This window comes from Leopardus geoffroyi, chromosome A1 (assembly GCF_018350155.1).
Source record: "Leopardus geoffroyi isolate Oge1 chromosome A1, O.geoffroyi_Oge1_pat1.0, whole genome shotgun sequence".
In the NCBI taxonomy this organism is placed as follows: domain Eukaryota; kingdom Metazoa; phylum Chordata; class Mammalia; order Carnivora; family Felidae; genus Leopardus; species Leopardus geoffroyi.
The window spans coordinates 157,561,522-157,582,479 of record NC_059326.1 but is presented as its reverse complement, the minus strand read 5'-3'; the positions used below and the strand labels follow the sequence as shown (position 1 = coordinate 157,582,479).

The following is a 20,958-nucleotide window of genomic DNA, read 5'->3' as shown; positions in this document are numbered from 1 at the left end:
GTGCCCCTAATAAAGAGATTCCTAATAAAAAGCTTGGTGTGGTTTGACATGATTAGGTTGAAGAGATCAGAGGAATAGGGCTTATTCCTTCCCATGAAGTCAATAGCCAGAGTAAGATTACCTGTGGTGAAACACCTGGAAAGGTCAAAGAACCAGTTTTGAACTTAAATGACAATAATAAACCTCAGTGGGACAAGGGGACTCTTCAGTCACCAGTATTAATAGATGATACACTATTAATACTATACAGAGACTGGGCCTGGATCTTAGAAAAAGCGGCAACAAGGGAGACTTTCCAAATATAATATGATGGAGCCTGTTGGAAAGCAGCCTAGTCTTCTGACCTTGGTTGAACTTCAAGTCCTCCAAGTTGGGGACCATCTCCTTATTCCTCTAGTCATTTGGGATCCAAAAGTATCCAAAGTATCTGCCTTTAAAAGTTGCTGTGAGGATTAGAGATGATGTATGTACAGCCCCTAACGCTGAGCCTGGCACACAGTAGGTACAAAGTAAGTGGTAGCTACCTGTGCTACTGAGTTCAGCACTGAGCAGCCCTGCATAGAGGTGGAAGGTGAAGAAACAATCCAACCAAAGGGACTACAGTTAGAATCAAAGTCAGTGGTCCTTTGTGGTCAAATCTAGAGAGTCCAGAGAGAGAACACCAAACAGGATCAGACTAGACTCTGATAAGGGACACAGCTTCACACCGGAATTTGGATGTGTCTGAGTTTGGAAAGGGCTGCTGGTAACATGGCTCATTCACCTGAACTGCTACAGTGGCACATCACAAGGGCTGAGAGCAGCCATGATTAACCTGGGAAGTCTTGAGAGCAGCTCAGAACCATGGCAGCCTGCTAAGCTGCCCCTTTTCACCACCTCAAGCCCTGGAGAAGCCAGGACTGGTCCCAGGGTGAGCTCTGAGAGACCCTAGAAGGTTTGGCTGCTTCAAAGCATTCCTTGGAGCTTTTCTGTAGTCAAACTGCATTCAGGTACCCACTGTGTTACTTGGGAGATATGATATAGTCATTAATTGATCATTTAACTGCAAATCTAGCCATGCTTAAAATACACCTATTATGGCTCTTCACTGTCCATGTGTAAAGTCCTCAATATTTAGCTTGGTAAAGGACACCCATCATCTGCCCATCATCAGCTGCTCTGCAGCTGTCTCTCTCCCTTTCCCCCACCTCACAATCCTTATGCTCTATCCACACACAACTACATTCAATACCAAATGCTATTTATGTCTTTTTTTGCTTTTCCTGCTTCCTCTGCTTGCAACGCCCTTTCCTCCCTTGTAGACTCACAAACACCTCATCTCTCAAGATTCAGCCTAGCTCACCTTTGTCAACATTTCCCTAAGCGCACTCAAGGCAGGAATAAACCATTCTCTTTTGGTCAGTCCCGTGCCCATACATACTTCTATTACACCACCTAGAATACTTTACAATACTTGTGTCCATTTATTGTGTCTGTATTCCCTACTAGACTATAAACTCCTAGGGACTGGGGCTGTATGAAATGGATACTTGTGTCTGGCCCAGAGTAGTTGATTTAAAACATTTGTTGGATGGAGGCATGGGTGAATCGATAAGGGCCAGTGTGGATCTGTTAATCTTCTCAGTTAGGGTAATACAAGGATGAAAGCCCTTTCCCTACCCTCAAAGAGCTCACTGCAGATAGTAGAAAAGGGGAACAAAGGACAATGAGAGGAAATTAAGTCAGGGAACAACATGAGAGCCCAGCTGTGGGGGTTACCAGCTCAGCTGCGGTAAAGAGGTGGGTGCTCATGGATACTTCCTAAAGAAGATAACACATCATCTGGATCCTGTTGGACCAGGGGAGTCAGCCATATAGGGGAGGAAGAGCACTTTAGGCAGAGAGATTAGCAGGTCCAAAGCAATGTGGGTGTGTGCAGCAGAAGTGTGGAAATGGCTCAGTTTCCACAGAGCTGGAATAAAGGAGAAATGTGGGGGAAAGGCAGGGATACAGCTAAAGAGGCAGGGAGGACCAATCACACGGGGCCATAACCCCACTAGGGAATCTGGAGTCTCTCCTAAAGAAAAATGTAAAGCTTCTAAGAAAAAGAGAGAACATGGTAGGATTTGCAAACACAAAGAGCACCCCAGGATCTGTGTGGGGCCAGGCCTTGAGTCCAAGATGGAAATTCTAATAAGATATAGCTGAGAACTGATGAGGGCTGGTCCAAGACAGGGCAGTCAGGATGAAAAGGGTGCTCAGACCAGAGGGGTACAGAGGAGGCAAAATTTGTTAGCATTTGGACACTCGGCATAAACAAAAGCAGGAGGTTGGGGGGAAGTAGCAGCACAAATGCCCACAGTTTTCTGCCCTGGTCGACACGGCAGATGATGGTACTCATGGGAGCACGCACAGGTATGGAAAAGAGGAGGGTGGCTCCAATTTTGTTCACACTGAGGCTGACATGCCTTAGGAGCCCCTGGATGGGTCTTCTCAGTAGGCAATGAGCTATCCATTTCTGAGGTTTAGGAGAGGAGTCTGGACAAGAAAAATAAACACAGTACTCATCAGCAAACAAGTAACAGCTGAAGCCACATGGACAGATGAAATCTTTCAAGGAGGGTGTGTACCTAGTGAGAAGAGGATCAAGCCCCAGGATACATCACATGAGTGGGCAAAACTCTTGAGAAAGAGTCTGAGACAGAATACCCAGGGATACAGGAAGAATTAAAAAAAAAAAAAAAAAAAGATCAAGCTGCAAATGACCTTTTGAAGCGGAGAGCTTCAAGACAGGGCAGTTACTTGTGTGGTCAAGTTCTACAAAGCGGGCAAGTCATGAAAAAGCCTGAAAAATGTTCATTTGTGGCCAAATTTTCCCAGCCCTCATCAGCCTGTGGGTACACATGAAGCCACACTAATAGAACTAGCCACTGTTTCACACACATCACTAGCTTGTTGCCAACCATCTGCATTAGCAGGACTTCTACTCCCTGAATAAAAGTCCTCACTTCCCATTATTTCTGGGAGTGCCTGGGAGTGTGGTGCCCAAGCCCAAGAAACGTGCTCACGTGCTCTTCCATACACACCGCCTCTTTATGTCCACAGCACTTGAGGACAGGTCCTCCCCACAGCCTCGACCCCCACCACTGAGATGGCCCCGAGGTCCACAGGTTCCATCTCTTCACGTGCCAAAGCTACACACCTTCATGATGCCAACACACAGAGTATTCTATGCTCTTCTTCCCTGAGCTGAAGCCACAGCATTTTCTGAGGAATTAAGAGGACACCCACTCTTTGCCATCTGTTTGTGTTCCATGTCTCACATAGTTCCTCGTGAAAATACCTTCTCCAGCTACGGGGGCCATCTGTCCTAAGGCTTCAGACACCAGCTGTTGGGACTGAGCTGTGGAGCAGATGACAGAGTCCTCCCCCACCCCACGTACCCCAGTCTCTGCCCTAGGTACCCAACCCCCAGGGGACCCTGTGTACACAGATCTTTGGGAAGATCACTCCACCAATTAACAAAAATTCCACACCCACATTTTTGAGTTAGTCGGTCAGGACACCTGGCCACACAGTGACTTAGCAAAGGAGTTTGAGCAGAATGTCTGATAACAGTTTGATAAGGAGGTCAGATTGCAAGGACATGAGGAAGGAGTGGGAGGTGGGGAAACTAAAGACAGCAAACATAACAGCAAGTTTCGTACAACTTGGCTGTTGAGAAAGGGCAGACGCAAGAGAGTAGGGTCAAAGGAGATGAAAGGTGGTGGTGGTGGTTTTTAACAAGGAGGCACTTGAACAGAATCACACACTGGTGAAAAAGAGCCAGAAGCGAGGGCCAGGCGAATCCCAGACACTGAGAAGACACAGGCTCTGAGGCAATAGCCAGGTACAAGGCCTGCTGATGAACCTTGGGCCCAGGGAACAGAAGGTGGCTGCCCTGAGGTCCCTGAAGAGACCCAGGGCCTGAGGGAGGAGGGAGGCCACAGGAGTGGGAGCTAAAGGAAGGGGAAAAACAGAGGTAACCAATTCTGGGTTCTGCCCCGTGCTTATGCAGGAGGGAAGTGAAGGGCTGGGCTGGGCAGTTCCAAGCCCAGAGCAGGACAAGTTCCCTCAGGACTCTGGAGCCTAAGCACATTCTTTTTGTTGACAGAGATCTCACTTATCAGCTCCCTGTCTGTGACTCAAAATCTGGGTTCTTCATTTTGCCATTTAACCTTAGTGATAGAACTGCTTCTAGGAGCCCATCTTCTTCCCTCTGTCAGTCACACGATGTTGGGGATCCCACCAACAAAACAATCAGTGGAGGTGTCCAGCACAGGCCCCAGTCCCACCTCTTGGAAAAGCATTTCAGTATAAAACTTCCTAGGGGCACTGGGTGGCTCAGTCAATCGAGCATCTGACTTCGACTTCGGCACGATCTCCCGGTTTGTGAGTTCGAGCCCCACATTGGGCTCACTGAAGTCAGCCTGTCAGCATAGAGCCTGCTTCCCATCCTCTGTCCCCCTCTTCCTGCCTCTCCCCAATTTGTGCTCTTCCAAAAGTGAATAAGTATTTTAAAAATAAATAAAATAAAATAAAATAATAAATAAATAACTCACTTCCCGGGGAAAAGGATGATTCACCTTCAAAGGTGGCTTTTCCTTGACTTATGTATTTAACTTACTGCACACAGAGGGGTCAGAACTGAACCTAGAACAGAAGACTCCACTCCCCCCCCACTAGGGACTGTGGGGTGTGCAAAGAACATCACAACTTCCTGTCTTACAGCCCTTGCTTCATATCTTCGTATCTTCATATGCTTCAGGTGAAGGTGGTAGGAAGGGTCACAGACAGAGGGTTAAACAGAGAAATACACCCTCATTAAGCCTGCAGTTGAAATCAGGGCGGATGTTGGAATTTGCTTTCATGGAAAACTGATGTTCAAGGGTCACAAAAGCAAATGCTTCTGGCGGTCAAGGAGCTAGCTATCAGTAGGAAACCAGAGTTTACTATCTGCCCTGTGGGGATGGAACACAGTTACTCAGCCCCAGCAGCTGCCACAGGTCACTGAGACCAGACTTTTCAGAGAAAGGTTGCAAGTCCAGACTCTTTTGTGATTCTCTGGATTTCTATGTGTTGGGAACTAATAACCATCAACCAGACCAAGCAAAATGCCCAGGGGAGCAACCTCAAGATGGATGCAATTCACAATTTCAGTTTCACTTCCTCTAAAGTGATTTCACTGTGTTCTGTTTCATGAAAGATTCTGTCTCTGTGTGAGTTTTTGCCATCTCTGGGAGGGAAAACAAAGATTTGACTCTAAGGAGTCACTGCTGGCTCGGCCCCCTCCCTGGGGCTGGTCTGCATACTTTATACGCTTCTCCAAAGGGTAATTTGACTGTGCTCTCTGCCAAAGGGCAGGTGCTCCTGAAAGAGCTGAGGTCACACTGCCACCCTGGGCACAGCCACTGATTAAACAGAAGTATACATTCTTCTCTGCATCTCTAGCTGATGAATCATACGAGACTGACATGACATTGGATCTGTCCCTTTAAAAATCCAGCACGCTGCTGGGCAAACTCCTCCTCCAGGGAGGTTCCTTTAAATAAGCGCCAGCTGGCCAGGCCACCGGTTTACACTCGGAGCATTACCTGCCATTGAGGATTCCTCCCCTGGAGGTGGCCGCCTGTCAGCATGGCTGAAGAGTTTGTGAACTGCAAAATCCAGCCCGGGAAGGTGGTTGTGTTCATCAAGCCCTCCTGCCCCTACTGCAAGAGGACCCAAGAGCTCCTCAGCCAATTGCCCTTCAAACAAGGGGTTTTGGAATTTGTGGATATCACAGCCACCAGTGACACTAGCAAGATTCAAGATTATTTGCAACAGCTCACTGGAGCCAGAACAGTGAGTTCTCAAAGGCTGGGCGAAAGCTCTCAGATTCCTTTATCTTGTGGGGGCTGTGCACAGGATATGCCTGCCTGTGCCTTTCTCTAGGACACCGCTAGGGCTCCGTCACTCAGTCGTCACTCAAGGCGCGGGAGGGCTCTGCGGCGTGGGGGAGGGCGCCAGAGAGAAGACACTGCTCCAGGGACCAGGCAGCTGGACTGCAGCCAAAGGTCCTCGCAGACCCTGTGCTGTGCGTCTGGGAGCGCGGGTCCAGCAGCTGTCTGGGGAGTCTTTGTTTCAAGCACTGCCGGGGAAATGACAGTTTTCAGCTTGCAGGGCTGGGGCTAGAAGGTGGGGTGGAGGGGCCGAGTGTGATCCGTACGGTTCTTTTATGAACATGGGAATCGTGTGCGCTCTTTGTTCTGTGTTCACTTGGCCAAGTGGGATTTGCTGTCCTTCAATCTTTTCTCTAAGCTCTCTTTTTTACCCAATTAGCTCATTCTTCCATATCTTCTCTAACTCCTCCCACTGGAAAAATCTAAAGGCTCATTATTTGTCCCTTCTTCTGAACTACAGAAGTTTCCAGGCCTGTCCTGGTAGGAAGTTCAGGGGCCAGAGTTTCAGGCTGGCTCTCACAATGGCTTGCTTTGTGATCCTGGGCAAGACCCCACTTCAATGATCCTCAAGGACCTCCCTGGCTGCAAGATCAGTCTAGCGCAAGGCACCTCCAAGTCCCCTTTGCTCTTAGACCGTGAGCCCCACTAAGAACTGCTGTTCTCTACCTCAAAAGGTTTCCTTTTCCTCAGCACCCATGGCTTCTGGTGGGATGGACAGCCAACCAGGTAGCTTCTACCAGTCGTGGTACTGGGTGTGATACCTGCCTGTCCACCAGCTCACGCCAGCCCTTCTCGGGATGCACGTTCTCAGACACAGCATTTGCAGAAGCACGTACCCTAGTTCCGTTCTAGTTTGACTCAGGATTTTCTCTGGGTTCTGAGTATAAAGCGTTAGAGGCTGTTTCTCCTCTCCTCTCCTGTCAGAAATCAGTATTTTGGTACAGAGGGAGGCTAAACCTGTTAGCCTGTTGCTTTCAGGGTGCCAGTTGTGAGCTGAGAACTCTTGTCTCTGCAGCGGGAGGGCTCAGTGGTCAGAGACTCTTGCTGCTAGGCTGGACCGCCAGCTGTGCAGGCTGCCTGGAGTCCGAAGAGAAAGCGGTGCCCAGGACCCCACAGCGACGGGTGGATCCCTCTCAGCCAGTAGTTCCCAAATGTTGCTGCACATGAGAATCACATGAGGAGCTTTTTACAAAATCTAGATGCCCGAGTCGTTCCTCATACATGTTAAATCACATGTCAGAAGAAGCAGCCAGCAATAGTTTTAAATCCCCAGATGAAAGGGTACAAACTCTTGGTCTTAAGACGGGTAAGTTCTGAGGATCTCGTGGACAGCATGCTGACTGAAGTTAAGAATACTGTACTGTGCTCTTGCAATCTGCTGTGGGAGGAGATCTAAAGTGTTTTCACCACACGGATGCAAAAGTTAACTATGTGAGGTGATGGATGTGTTCATCAACTTGATTGTGGTAATCATTGCACAGTGTATATGTATATCAAAACATAATATTGGAGACCTTAAATATGTACACATTTATTTTTCAATCACACCTCAATAAGGCCGGGGGGAGAGGGGGAAATGTTTGTGATCCTCAGGTAATTCCAAAGTCCAGCAAATCTTGGGAGCTACTTCTCAGCCTGGCATCCTCTATTCTTTAGCAGGAGAAACCTCTTCATTCAACATATTTTTTTTTTTCCATTTCTTCATAGAGCAACACTTTTTCATGTGGTCTTAAGTCTATTTTTGAAGTTTTAAAAATACTTCTCACAGGTTCTTGAGTCCTGAATGCATTCCTCCAAGTTAAAGAACAGATCCTTTTAAGGCATATGCTTCCTGTTCCCTAAGAGTGAAGGGTTTATATGCGAAGAGGCTGGAGACCTGGAAATAGTTGCTATCTTACTTACCCTGTAATGACCTGTAGTGACTGCCCACAGTAAGAGCCGAGCAGGACTTGACTGATGACAGAAACCTAGGTCTTCAATCAGGCCCTGTACCTGAGCAATTGTTTTGGTCTTACTCTGGCCAAAGCTCCTAGATCGGCATCTTGGCTTATTCTTTCTCTAATGCCCTTCTTTAAGTAGATCCAAGTTCATGAAGTTGATCATTTTCCTTCTCTCTGAAGAACTTCTTTGAACATTTCTTGCAAGGCAGATCTATTGGCAACGCATTTCCTCAATTTTTGCTTGTGTGACCAAATATCTCTCCGTCACTTTTGAAGGAGAGTTTTGTTGGGTACAGCAATTTTGAAACTACCAACTACATACTAGACACTCTACTGGACATTGGAAAACTGTTGTGAACAGAACAAACAAAAACTCTTGCCTTTGTGGAAATGACATTCTAGTATACGTGAGAAGTAAAACAGTAAGGCAGACGGTGGTCAGTGATAAGTGCTATGGGGAAAAACTAGGTAAGAAAGGGAGATAGACAGTAGGCAGCAAAGGACAGCTTTCATTGGAGTCATCAGGGCCTCACTGATGTTAGTAGATCTCAAAAGGAGGTGAGAGAGCAAGGCATGCAGAAATTCAGCAGTAGAGTATTCCAGGCAGTGGGAACAGCACATGCAGAGGTCCTGTGGTGGCTGCATGCCTGGCAAGCAGGTCTGTGTGTCTGGAGCAGTGTTGAGTTAGTAGGAAAGTAGGAGGAGATGAGGTTGGAGAGGTAATGAGCGATAGGCTGGGAAGGCCTTTTCAAGCTATCATAAGGACTGTGGCTTTTAAAGTGCAATGAGATTCCACTGAAGAGTTGTCAGCAGAAGAATAACCTAATGTTCGTTTTGAAAGGGTCACTGGTGGCTGGGGGGGGGAAAGTGACTGTAGGAAGGCCAGCATGAAGGCTGAAGCTGGGAGACATCTGGAGGCTAGAGCAGTTCCTCAGATGAGAAATAATGGTGGCTTGTCCCAGGGACTTAGCCAAGGAGGTGGTGACGAGTTTCGGCAGTTGCCGAGCTGGGTCTGAGCAGCCTGGAGCACAGAGGAGGAGCCGAGCTGGGGCTGGGGCCCCTAGAAAGGTGTGCCAGGAGAGTACAGGCCCCAGTAACAGCAAGCTTGCTTTCATGGTGGCAGTTTACTTTCTGCTTCTTGACGGTAAGAGACTCTCAGGTTCCTGGAAGAGGTGGCTGGGGCCAGGAGGGGCGCGCACAGAGCACGTGTTTCTCCTTCCTCAACTGAATCAACAGATTGTGGTTCTGTCACCACTGCCCCCCACGCTGTCACATGCAGCCTGCAGTCAGCTCTGCGTGTGGGTTCCAGTCAGTCACTGCTGTGCCTCAGGTGGTTTTGCTCTTGCCTAGAGGGTGGGTATAAGGGCAGAGGGGCCTCTCAGCTCTCGGGCAAACCCCCGTCTTTGCCAGATGGTGTGCAAAAACTCCACCCTGGAGACAGCCCGATCATATTTCAGAACCTGTCTCAGGTGGCTGGGGGCTGTTGCTGAGCTTTGGGTTTTCAAAGCCTCACTTACTGGGGAGGAATAAACTGCTCAGTGTCTACCAGTCATTTGCAAATATGATCCCTGAAGCAGAGGAGTCCACATTACCTGGGAACTTGTCAGAAATGCAAATTCTTGCACCCTACCCTAGACCTTCTGTATGAGAAATTTGGGTAAGTGGGAGAAAGGTAGTAGAAACCTATGTTTTAACCAACCCTTCGGCAGTTATGATGCCTTCGATGACTCATATGTGTCAGAGGGATACCAAAACAGGTGAGCTACAGCATTTAAACATCTTATGATAGGCCAGGAATGAAGGGAGAGTCAGATATCACCACCCCTTCACCAGCTGAGGACAGACCACACAACAGAAAGAAATGACTCTAATATACTGTGAATCTGAACATCAGGGACAGAGATCTAATGCAAATACTTGTCTGGCTGTATTTAGAAAAAACTCCTTCCTGGTTGTCCTGGCTCAGTCTGCATAAGGGCTCAGGTGTGGCCCCAACTGCAGAGAAACCAGCATTCAATCAGGGTGGTCTCCCTGCAGCCAGCCGAAATTCTTTTCCTGAAATGTGTTTATGTGGAGTGAAATTTTTAGGTCATGGGGACAAGCTAGACAAACCTGTGCACAGCATTCTCCAGCTGACAGACTTGTTGGCTTGAAAATAATTGTTTAGTGAATAATTTCATGCTTCTAACCAAGTTCTAACCTGAAAGAATATACATGAGGAGGTTGTAAAGTGATTTTAAAAGCTTTGGGTCATGGGAAATGTTAGAGGAAGGATAAGATGCCATTCTTTCTAACCTAATGATTAAGGGCCTTACCTATCTTGGCTCGTTTGCTTTCTTTAGGTACCTCGGGTCTTTATTGGTAAAGACTGTATAGGCGGATGCACTGACCTAATGGATATGCATCAGAGTGGGGAGCTGCTGAAGCGGCTAAAACAGATTGGAGCTCTACAGTAATTACAGGTGAGTGAAGGGCAGCACACCCGGCCAGGAACGGTGAGAGATGGTGTAATTCTGCTGTGGGTTTTTTTTAAGTTCATTTATTTTGAGAGAGAGAGAACACCTGTGCATAAGTGGGGAAGGGGCGAAGAGAAGGAAAGACAGAATCCCAAGCAGGCTCTGCACCCTCAGCGCAGATCCCGCCATGCAGCTCAAAGGGACTCAGACCCACAAACCTGGAGATCATGAGCAGAGCCAAGATCTAGAGTCCAATGCTTAACTGACTGAGCTACCCAGGTGCCCCTGCTATGTTTTATTATAATCCAGAAAGACACTTTGGCTAGAGAAAGAGTGATGTGGGGTGATCTCAACAACTGTGATGTCAGGGCACCTGGGTGGCTCCGTCGGTTGAGTATCTGACTTCGGCTCAGGTCATGATCTCACAGTTCCTGGGTTCGAGTCCTATGCCGGGCTCTGTGCTGATAGCTCAGAGCCTGGAGACTGCTTCGGATTCTGTGTCTCCCTTTCTCTCTCTGCCCCTTCCCTGCTTACACTGTCTGTCTCTCTCTCAGAAATAAATAAGCATTAAAAAAATTAATTAAAAAAAAAGAACTGTGATGTCATTTATAAGCTTCCCATTTTACAAAGAGATTGTGTCAGTGGGAGGAAATGCTTTCACTCATTCTTCATTTAACAAATACTTATTGAGCACTTACTACATGCCAGACACTGTACTAGGCCCTGGGAATATGGTGACAAACAAAAAGATAACATGGAACTTACATTCTAGAGAGGTAGACCAACCAAAAACAAGTAAGTAAATAATTCCTGAAACAAATTAATAGAATAATGTGATAGAATGAGGCAGGGGGTAGGGAGCCAATGTAGCTAATAAGCTAAGGGAAGGCCTTTCTCAGCTGGTGGAGCTGAGACCTGGTTGACCAGAAGGGGACAGCCATGTAAAGATAAAGCCAAAAAGGTTTTCAGGCAGAGGGAAGAGCCAGTGCAAAGGCCCCTGGGTGACAAGTATGGAATATTCAAGGAGCAGAAAGCAAGCAAGAACAGATTGAGTGAAGTGCATGAGAATGAGTAGCAGCAAGAAATGTGGGTGGGGGCAGGGTGCACAGGCCCTGGTAAGTAATTTGATTATTTTACATGCAATGTGAAAGCAAGGTTGTTTTGCATTGCGTATGTTCGCACTGAAAATCAATTCAATTTAATTGGCTTCCCAAACATCGAAACAAAGCTTTCTACAGCTTTCTACAGTCACCCAAAGGAAATCATTGGCTGAATGGAAAGCCAGAGGGTGATGACCTCCTGAAAAAGGAACCCGGTACTTGTGGGGTCTGACAAGCTCCTCTTTCCCCCAGTTCTTGTTACTGTTAGCTAGCTGTTAGGTAGGCCACACAGAGAGACTCGGTGGTTTTGATCAAAGGAGACTTTGACTAATGTATAGTTCTTAGACCAAATATTCTTTGAGGGGTGTTTATTAAAAACTTACATTTGAGCAGTGCACATATGTAATTTGTGGTGGTTACTCAAAATAGAAACAGAAGTTTAAAAAAAAAGTCTGAAAAAGTGTAATTGAATACCTTGAAATAAAGTGGCCAATATCAGAAAGCTCCTAATCACAATTCTACTGCATCACCACAGCCAATGAACACTACGTCTGTTTGTGTTAGCCTTCTGGCCTCACCCCGTGTACCAAAGCACTTAAAAGCCAATTAACTGTGGTGCCAAATGTTTCCTATTCCGGAACATTTTTTAGCAATGTAGGCTTAGATTAAAAATAGAAGAAAACTAATGACTTACCTGGAAAGATATGAAAGACCACTGCCCCCACTACGTCTGTGTTGGGGTGGGGATTCAAGTCCCTTTTATTCACAAGGTCTCTTTATTTGTATTGTCCTTCAGCATTATATGATCTCAGCATTTTGGTGCCAACTGTATCTCAAGGTTATCTGTAACAGATGTGCTTAAATAGCAAGAGTAATTGTTCTGGTAATGAAAGAAAAATGAAGGGAATTTACCTTTCCAAGAAAATCCACTTCTTTGTATTTTGTTTTCCCGGCAGGGCAGACGCCAGGATGATACCCCTTTGAGAGCTGGATGGCATTTCAAAGGAGGACCACACTTCCTGGCTGATGGATCTGGGGCTAATGGCCACAGCAACTGTTTACTTAAAATTCTGAAATGTGTTCACCCAAAAAAAGGGGGGGGGGTGGATTTTTTGGCAAAAACAGCTTTTCCTTCTTTTGACTCAGTATTAAAAGTGGACCAACTTGCCCCAAACCACAGGTTGGAGAAGGTTGATAGACATTTTGGGTTTCTTCTCCATTGGCACTTTGGGTTCCAAAAGACCATGACAAGTTATAGCTTAGGATTGACTCAGTGACCCAAAAGACGTTCTTTCTCTTGGGCACATGTCTCTTATGTTCTCCATATGCTAGGACCCCTCTACCTCTAAGCCAGTGTTTCTCAACCAAGATTACTCCAATCCTCTTTAGGATTAATCTATAATTGGTTTCCTGCTATTGCCTGAAAGTTACTTGGTTGAGTTTAGCTTGATAGAATTTGCATTACAAAAACAATGGGTAATTTGAATGTGCTTTTTCAAGTTATATGTGTCTCCCAGTCATTATCCCCAAACCACCCCATCCTATCTTGGGAATCACTGCTCTGAATCCGTGTTCTAACCTTGACAACTCACAGATCTCATAGGACATGTTCAACAATTCTGTTGAACCAGTACAGAGACTCTGTACTGGGTCTTAAGGACCCAACTTGGGAAACACCACATGAAACATTAAGCACTGTTGGTCTTCACTTGGTGCCACAGGGATCAGAGGTATCAGTGTAGCTGCTGCAATCACGGGGCTCCTCTGTTATGGTAGATGGTCATCCAGGCAATCGGGAAGAAGAGTGTATTGTTTAGATTATGAACAGAAGTGAAATGCAACATTTAAAATGTTACCACAGGAAATTTACAAACCCCTTCCCCAAGAGTATGTCTGTAAAAGGGGCCAAATTTGAGAAACATGGTCCTAAATGATTGTCTCTCCCTCCTTTGTCCTTCACTCTGAAAACTTGAGTTCTTTATTGTGAAGTTTGATCTAGAACTGCAATATTAAGTTAATTTCCTTCTGTGGTCTCTAGTGGGAATGGTTAATTTCTTTTCTAATATCCAGAGATGACATTGATTTTTGCCTAATTCTTTTCTATGTTCCCGGTATCTTAAGGAATGGTATTGTGAAATACACCAAATTAAAATTTTATTCATGTTTGTTCTCAATCATTATAAATAAAGGCACATGCTATTATCCTTCACTAAGTACAAATGGTTGATGTGATTTTTAGATTTCATATTGAAATGACAAATAGTTTGAATATGTCAACACTAACCTATTGAATAATGTTTAGAATTCAAAAACAGTCTTTTTCATTTCACATTCTGTTTTTCCATTTCTTACCTAATACCCTTCAACCAGATTGCTGTCCGTGATTGTGCAAGTTACACACTGCACAACACTGTGCCCTCCAGAGGTTGTGCGGTATTCAACCTGCAGTCTGTGATCCACTCCAGACCATTTGCTAACACTTTCTTTCACACTTCATCCTAAGATGCCCTTTCTTCCCCTTTGATTTACTTTCAAACTTCTCCTTCAAGGCCTGATTAACAGACCATCTCCCCTGTACATACCCTCTCTTCTCACTGCCTTTTGACTATAAAAAACTATTGCTCTCTCTTCTGTATCCCAAAGCACTCTGCATATAGGTACTTCAAAATTCTCACTGGGTTGAATTGAAGTTAATCCTCTGTACTGGTCTTGCCACATTCAGAAATACTCAAAGGGAGGAGTCTCAACTTAAATATCTTTGTCCAGACTCTAGCACAGAAGATCTATTTTATCAAAGCAATACATGCATGAGGTTTAAAATCTCAAACAATACTGAAACACTTAGGTGGCTCAGTCGGTTAAGTATCTGACTCTCGATTTCAACTCAGGTCATGATCTCACGGTTCAGGGGATCAAGCCCCACATTGGGCTCTGCACTGACAGTGAGGAGCCGGGTTGGGATTCTCTGTCTCTCTCTCTCTCAAAATAAATAAACTTAAAACAATGTCAATACCTAAAGTACTCCTGACTCCACCCATCACAAAAACCCCTGTCTGACCACATATTTATCTGTTTCATTTAAGCCTACCTAGAAATACTGTAAGACATTAGACATATATAAGAGTGTATAGAATGCATAGCTCTATTTAAATTACAGCCATGTATCTGCCTCCTAGGTAAAGAAATAAAGCACCTATATAACAGAGTACTTCTAAGGTACTGATAAAGCACCAGAGAGGCCCATGTGCCCCTTCCTAACATATCCCCTTCCTCTCTCCACAGAGGTAATCACTAGCTCACTCTTGTTGTAATCATTCTGATATTTCCCTATGGTTTTACTCCCTAAATATCCCTAAGCGACACATTTTAGTTTTGAAAAGCAGTAACAAACACCAACCCAGCTGAGTAAGGCAAGGACAACATTATCATAATCAGGTGAATGGCCCCAGGAGAAGATAAGCTGAATAGAGGCTCTGGGTCCTAGACTGGCTTCAGCTTCCCTACGAGTTTACCAAAGGGGCAGCCCCTGAACACTGGGCACCCCATGGTTGGGAAAGCTAGTGTGTGAACAAATACTGGGCATCCTCTAGAAATAGAGTCAATGGAAGGGGGCTGCTCTGCCTTCTCTCCTTCCATGGCCCAACTCCATTTGTCAGGAGCAGGTCAAAGCACACCACTTCTATGCGAGTGCGGCACGCCTGTGTCCTCTCCTAGCCAAGTGTGTGGTCTGAAGAAATGTCATCAGCACAAGGCAAGCTAAGTACAGTTAAGGATCTGCTTCAGGCTCATTTGGGTACTCGTGCTCAAGTTAGGGAAAAAAAAAGGATACAAACTGGAGAACCACCAAATGGATAATTATACTGCTCTGGTCTGGGCTGGTTGCCCTCTATGTCTGGGCACACCTCTCTTCCCTGTGAAGGAAGGATCTCCTTTGCTGTCATTCTGGGTACTCTGTTTCTCTCCTGGGATGGATCTCCTATTTCCCACTCTCCGTACATATTTGTTACAGCTAAACTGCTTTAACAACGATGTAGTATTATGATAGATAGAAGCTTGTTTCTCTCTCTCATGACACTCAAGAGACAGGCAGGGGCTTTACTCCCAAAGTCACAATCAGCCAAGGGTTGAATGCACCATTTCTGCTCACATCCCATTGGCCAGAATTGATCTATGGTCCCTGTTAGCTGCAAGGGAGGCCAAACAATGGTGTCCCCAATGGGAACCCCTTGCTCCGCTATAATTCAGAGGTGTCTACACCAAAAGAAAGAAGGAGAGAATGGTTATAAAAAGCAAGTTATCAGATTGTGACTTTCTCTTTTTTCAGTCTTTTTTATTTGGGAAGGCTGAATATCCTCCACAGTTTTTAAGAAAGAGAATGGGAAGTAAAGTTGTAAAACCTTGCTTGGCTAAAAATGCTTTTATCCTACGCTTATATTTGATTGATAGTTCATCTGGCTATAGCTGCTAGTTGGAAATCATTTTCCTCCAAAAGTTTGAAGACACTGATCATTGTCTATTGTTTTCAGTGCTGCTGTTAAGAAGTCTGTTAGGAATCATTTTGATTCCTAAACCTTTATAGATGACCTGCTTGGTTTTCTTACTTGTTTTGTACTGTGGAAGCTTATAGAATCTTCCCTTTAAGACCTGTGCTCTGAAATATTACGGTGATATGCTTTGGTAAGGGTCTATTTATCTTCATTCATTTTGGGGGCTCCTTGAAGGTTTGAAGGGTCCATCCACAGTTTTAATGGATTATTTCATAGATACTTTCCTCCCCTCCATTTTCTCTGTATACTCTTTCTGGAACTCCTAGCAGTCAAACATTGGCTTTCCTGGACTTGTCCTTTAATTTTTGTTATATTTTCTCTTATTCTTTCCCTGAGGGATTTACTCATCTTCATCTTACTTTTCTATTGAGTTTTTAATTTCTAATATTATGTTTTTAATTGCCAACAGCTCTTCAGTATTGTCTGAATGTTTCTTTTTTGTAGAAATGTTTTTGTTTCATGAATGTGATATCTTATCTCTCTGAGGTTATTGTGTTTTTTTAAAACTTTTACTGGACTTTTTCCAACTATGATTTTTTCCTATTTCCCAGAGTTCTTTCTTGTTCTTAGTTGTTTTCATTTTTTCTTTTTCCTCTTGTTCTTGTTTATGAATGCAAATGTTTTTTTTTAATCTCTCAAAGATACTAATTATAGTTGTGACTTATTTATTTACTTATTGAGAGAGAGTGTGAGCCAGGGAGGAGCAAAAGAAGAGAGAGAGAGAGAGAGAGAGAGAGAGAGAGAGAGAGAGAGAGAGAATCTTAAGCAGGCTCCATACCCAGAATGGAGCCCGATGCAGGGCTCCATCTTACAACCATGAAATCATGACCTGAGCTGAAATCGAGTTGGACTCTTAATCAACTGAGCCACCCAGGTGCCCCCAGTTAGGGTTTTGTAAAAAGCTCTCTCCTGATTCTTACATTTTCTCTTTTCCTTCTGAGTCCCTATTTTCCATTTCTGCTTTACATTTGAAGGCCATTCAATGTTCTGCTCTGAACAGGTGACATCTGGCCGTCTGTGCATATTTAAGAATGAGGCACCAAAACCTGGTTAGACGATTTGTGTGCACAGATTGGGCTCATCAACTGGTGGCCTTCACCACAGTCTTAGTTCAAATGTTACCTTCTCAACAAGGCCTCCCGCAACACCTGACTTAAAATTTCACGTGGCATTCCCTATCCCTCTTCCTTGTTTTGTTTTTCTTTACAGCATTCATCCCCTAATACAATGCATAATTTATTTTGTTTACAGTCTGTCTTCACTAAAATATAAGCCCCTTGAGACCAGGAAATTGTGTCTGTTGATTTACTGCTCTATCTACAGCATTGAGAAAATGGGCTTCATGTAGTGGGCATTTTGATAAATATCTGTCAGACGTTAGGATGAATACATCAATGAATAAATGACTCAATCAATGAATGAACGATCATGTGCAGATCCCTCAATGGTTAGTTCCTGGGTGTTTTTCTTTTAAGCTGTTCGGTTTCCCCAGTGTCACAGCTGGGGCATCGGGTTTTGCTGCCAGGTGCTGGCTGCCGAGCAGGGGAAAGGGATTTGGCAGCTTCTGGGCCAGGGTGCAGTCTCTCATGTCCTTTCCTGGTTTCTGTCAGCTCCTGGCTGAATAATTCTCTGTGATACTCAGGGAGAAAAAAGGAGTATCATCCAAAGGACACCAAGACATTGGCACAGGGGTTTGCAAAGAAGGCAACAAGAATAACCAGGCAAAAAAAAAAAAAAAAAAAAAATCGTAGCCAAAGCTCTACTCCTTCTGTTTACTTTAAAAAGAAAGCGATTCAATCTCCTGCGGGTGTCTCATTTTCGTAACGGCCTGCAGTCTGCTGCTTCCAGCCCGGGCCCTGGAGTGGGACACCTAACAGCCATTCCTCCAAATTCCAGGGCTGTCCAAAGATGGTCCTTATGGGGAGACAACTCGCAGGGTGACAGTGTGGTCTGTATGGCCCAGACCACACTATTTATATACCCAGTGACTATTTTTAGGCCATTATCTTAATATTTGGTTGTAAGAGAAAGCCACACGCCCTAATGCACTGTACCATAGCAATTGTTAGTAGATCCTGGGATGTATGTTATAGAACCTGGCTCCTGAAATGTTTTAAGTAAAATTTCTTTCTTTTCTTAATAGTCTTTTCTTATTAAATACATTAAACATTTGAAAGAGTAGAATTTAATCTTGCCAATTAATGGGAGAGAATTCTAGCCTGGTCCCTTTAAACACAGGTGATATTTAAATTCAGGTCTATATTTATACACACACAGATTTCTATTTTCTGTCCCCAGGGGACTTTTCTGGTGAGCTGTGCAGAGCTGAGGGGGGAGAGGAGAAGAAGGGGTGTTAGGAGAGCCAATGAAAGTGCAGAGCTTCGTGTCACCCTCTGGGGTTGCCCCTAGTGCACCTGGGGTTTGATTCTTTATGGCTCTTCCTGCCCAGTCAAGGCCCCCTCCCTGCTAGCAGGGCTGAAGTAGCCTCCGGGTGCCTGCAGCTGAGCTCACTCAGGGAGAGAGAACTGCCTTCTCAATTTTCTCTTGTGTGCCTCATAAGACTTCAACTACTTTATACATAAAATTACAAGTTGTTTTTAAGGTGGGGTATGAAGGTATTTATTTTTGAGAGAGAGGGAGAGAGCACACAGGCAGGTGAGGGGCAGAGAGACAGGGAGGTACAGAATCTGAATCTGAAGCAGGCTCCAGGCTCTGAGCTATCAGGACAGAGCCCAACGTAGGACTTGAACCTGTGAGCTGTGAGATCATGACCTGAGCTGAAGTCGGATGCTTAAGCAACTGAGCCATCCAGGCACCAGCCCCCCACCCCGCCCCTTATTCTTTGTTAAAAAAAAAAAATGTTTATTTTTGAGAGAGAGAGCGCAAGCAGAGGAGGGGCAGAGAGAGAGGAAGATAGAAAATCCAAAACAGGCTCCAGGCTCTTTGATGTCAGCACAGACAGCCCCAACATGGGGCTCGAACCCACAGAGGTGAGATTATGACCTGAGCCAAGCCAGATGTCCAACTGACTTAGCCACCCAGGCACTCTATTTGTCTTTTGCTATTATTCTTCCAAGTCATCCTAAGGATCGGGTATGAATGTTCTTTAAGACAATCTGCCCTGCCTTCTAACCAGAGGTGTCAGACACAGACCAGAGGATCCACTCTGGGAAGGAAAAACCAACAACTCCTGGGAAGACCAAATCAGAGACTTTGGCTGGAAGCTGTGGCCACAAGGCCTGTCCCCTAGCATCTAGAATGCAATCCCCCTCTGTGGCAAGAGTGTGCACACAGGGTTGACTCTGATTGCCTTTAACCAGTCACCTGAGTGGAAGATGTCACTCACAAACACAGTCATTGGATGACCAGAGAGTGCAGAGTGTGAGGGAACAAAAGGATGGATTACAGGCTGCCCTCTCAAAAGAGAAGAATGTGAGTAGCCTGAGACAGAAAAAATGTAAGCTAACCTGAAAGTTGCCGTGGTTCTTTCCCCAACCCAGAAAGCCTGAGACAGGCAGCACCAGAGAAGGGATAAATGTGGCTCTGGGCCATTTTTGATGACAACTTATCCCACTCAGGTATGTCCCAATAGACTGTCCTTAATATAACAAGGAAAACTCCCCTTGTCCAAGTGAGGGTTGGAGCAATGAACACAAAGTGCCCCTTCACGCACACCTGAGCTGGCGTAAGAAGAGAAATATCCCTTTGTGAGAATCTGGGGAGTGGGGGCTATGTGCTCCCCATAATGAGATGATCTTTAGTGTGAGGCCTCTTCTCTCTACTGATTATTCTTTGGCTTGTGGAGAGTGGACCCTGTGACCTACAGAAACCTGGCATGGTCTCAGGGCTGTTGACAGGGTCAGAACATCCACAGATGTTCCCATTTTCCACAGGTATATACAAAGACGTACCTTTCTATGTATCTTTTACTACATCTATTTTTTTTCCAGTATTTCAAAAAAGGTGAACAATTGGTCTACCTAGTTAGAAGTTTTTCTTGGTTTATTTTCTTGTATGGCAACAGCAGCAGGGAATAAAAGATAAATTCATTTAAAGGATCACTGCATGTACATAGAATTATCTCTTCAAAATAGTTAATTTACTTAAAAAGAAAAAAAGCATCTCAGCAGTTATAGTAGCTTTTGACCATTACTGTTTTCTCAGTGGCTAAAGCATAACCACTATATGTGGAGAGGCTGTGGTCTGTCCCATCTTTTAATATCGAAAAAATGGGGAGGGGAGTATCCAGAAGTTTGGAAATATCAGAAGCTATTGTCCTATACCAAAGAGATGGCTAACACCTGGTTCTCAACCTTCCTATTTGCACAGATCAGAATCTAGAAAACAGCCACAGACTAAAGGTAGTAGCAAATAATGGTTAACTCCTATCAAAGTCAGTGTATAATGAATTTTATCCCATGTTTCCCAGGCATTTTTAAAAGGTTATAGAATCTACCCATTGGCTGGAATAGGAGAATATAAAAGTCTGCATGCTCTGATGAAAGCAGCTTAGATAGACTCAGCTGCTATCACCGGAGGCCAAGCTCATTCTATGTTTTGAACATGTTTTCACTCATGTGATCCTCCCAGTGGCCCTATAAGCCAACTATTATTGATGAGAGAGCGTGGGGCAAGCTGAGGGCAAAGTACAGGCTAACAGCACCCCCAACCCCAAGGTGTAATATGTGATGTTCCTCAGACACTCCTGGCTACCCAAGAACATAGGAAAGAGCTTTAAGTGCTTGCCATGGTGATGCAAGAAACAAAAGCAAATGAAAAATTAAATTCCCTTACTGTGAACAGCCCACTGACAAGTCCTTGAAACCAGCAGAGTGACCTCCCTCTAGGAGCTCGTTGTCTTGAAAACATTTTGCTAGGGGCAAAAGAGCATCTTGGCTTCACGTTATCCCAACCTTGAGCATACTGTAAGTCTACTTTAACATATAAAAATTCCA

At 44.9% G+C, this 20,958-nt stretch overlaps 1 protein-coding gene and 1 long non-coding RNA gene across 2 annotated transcripts; one reads left to right on the top strand and one right to left on the bottom strand.

Annotated features, from left to right (window-relative positions):
- The first annotated feature begins 5,564 nt into the window (after positions 1–5,564).
- Positions 5,565–13,665, top strand: GLRX (glutaredoxin). The gene is made up of 3 exons (XM_045498681.1): positions 5,565–5,862; positions 10,243–10,362; positions 12,413–13,665. Exons 1-2 carry the CDS (start codon positions 5,656–5,658, stop codon positions 10,354–10,356), a joined length of 321 nt encoding a protein of 106 aa, XP_045354637.1. The 5' UTR covers positions 5,565–5,655; the 3' UTR covers positions 10,357–10,362; positions 12,413–13,665.
- On the bottom strand, positions 5,869–18,815 carry LOC123608585. Its single transcript, XR_006717317.1, has 3 exons — positions 18,804–18,815; positions 10,893–10,895; positions 5,869–6,134 (listed from the first exon to the last, which is right to left on the bottom strand). It is a non-coding gene; the product is annotated as an uncharacterized LOC123608585 (long non-coding RNA).
- Between the last annotated feature and the right edge of the window lie 2,143 nt (positions 18,816–20,958).

What these genes read in the sequence shown, in the direction of transcription:
- GLRX (XM_045498681.1), top strand. Translation starts at nt 5,656, where the DNA reads ATGGCTGAAGAGTTTGTGAACTGCAAAATCCAGCCCGGGAAGGTGGTT. An exon ending in AGCTCACTGGAGCCAGAACA is followed by an intron (nt 5,863 to 10,242) that starts GTGAGTTCTCAA and finishes TGCTTTCTTTAG; the next exon opens with GTACCTCGGGTCTTTATTGG.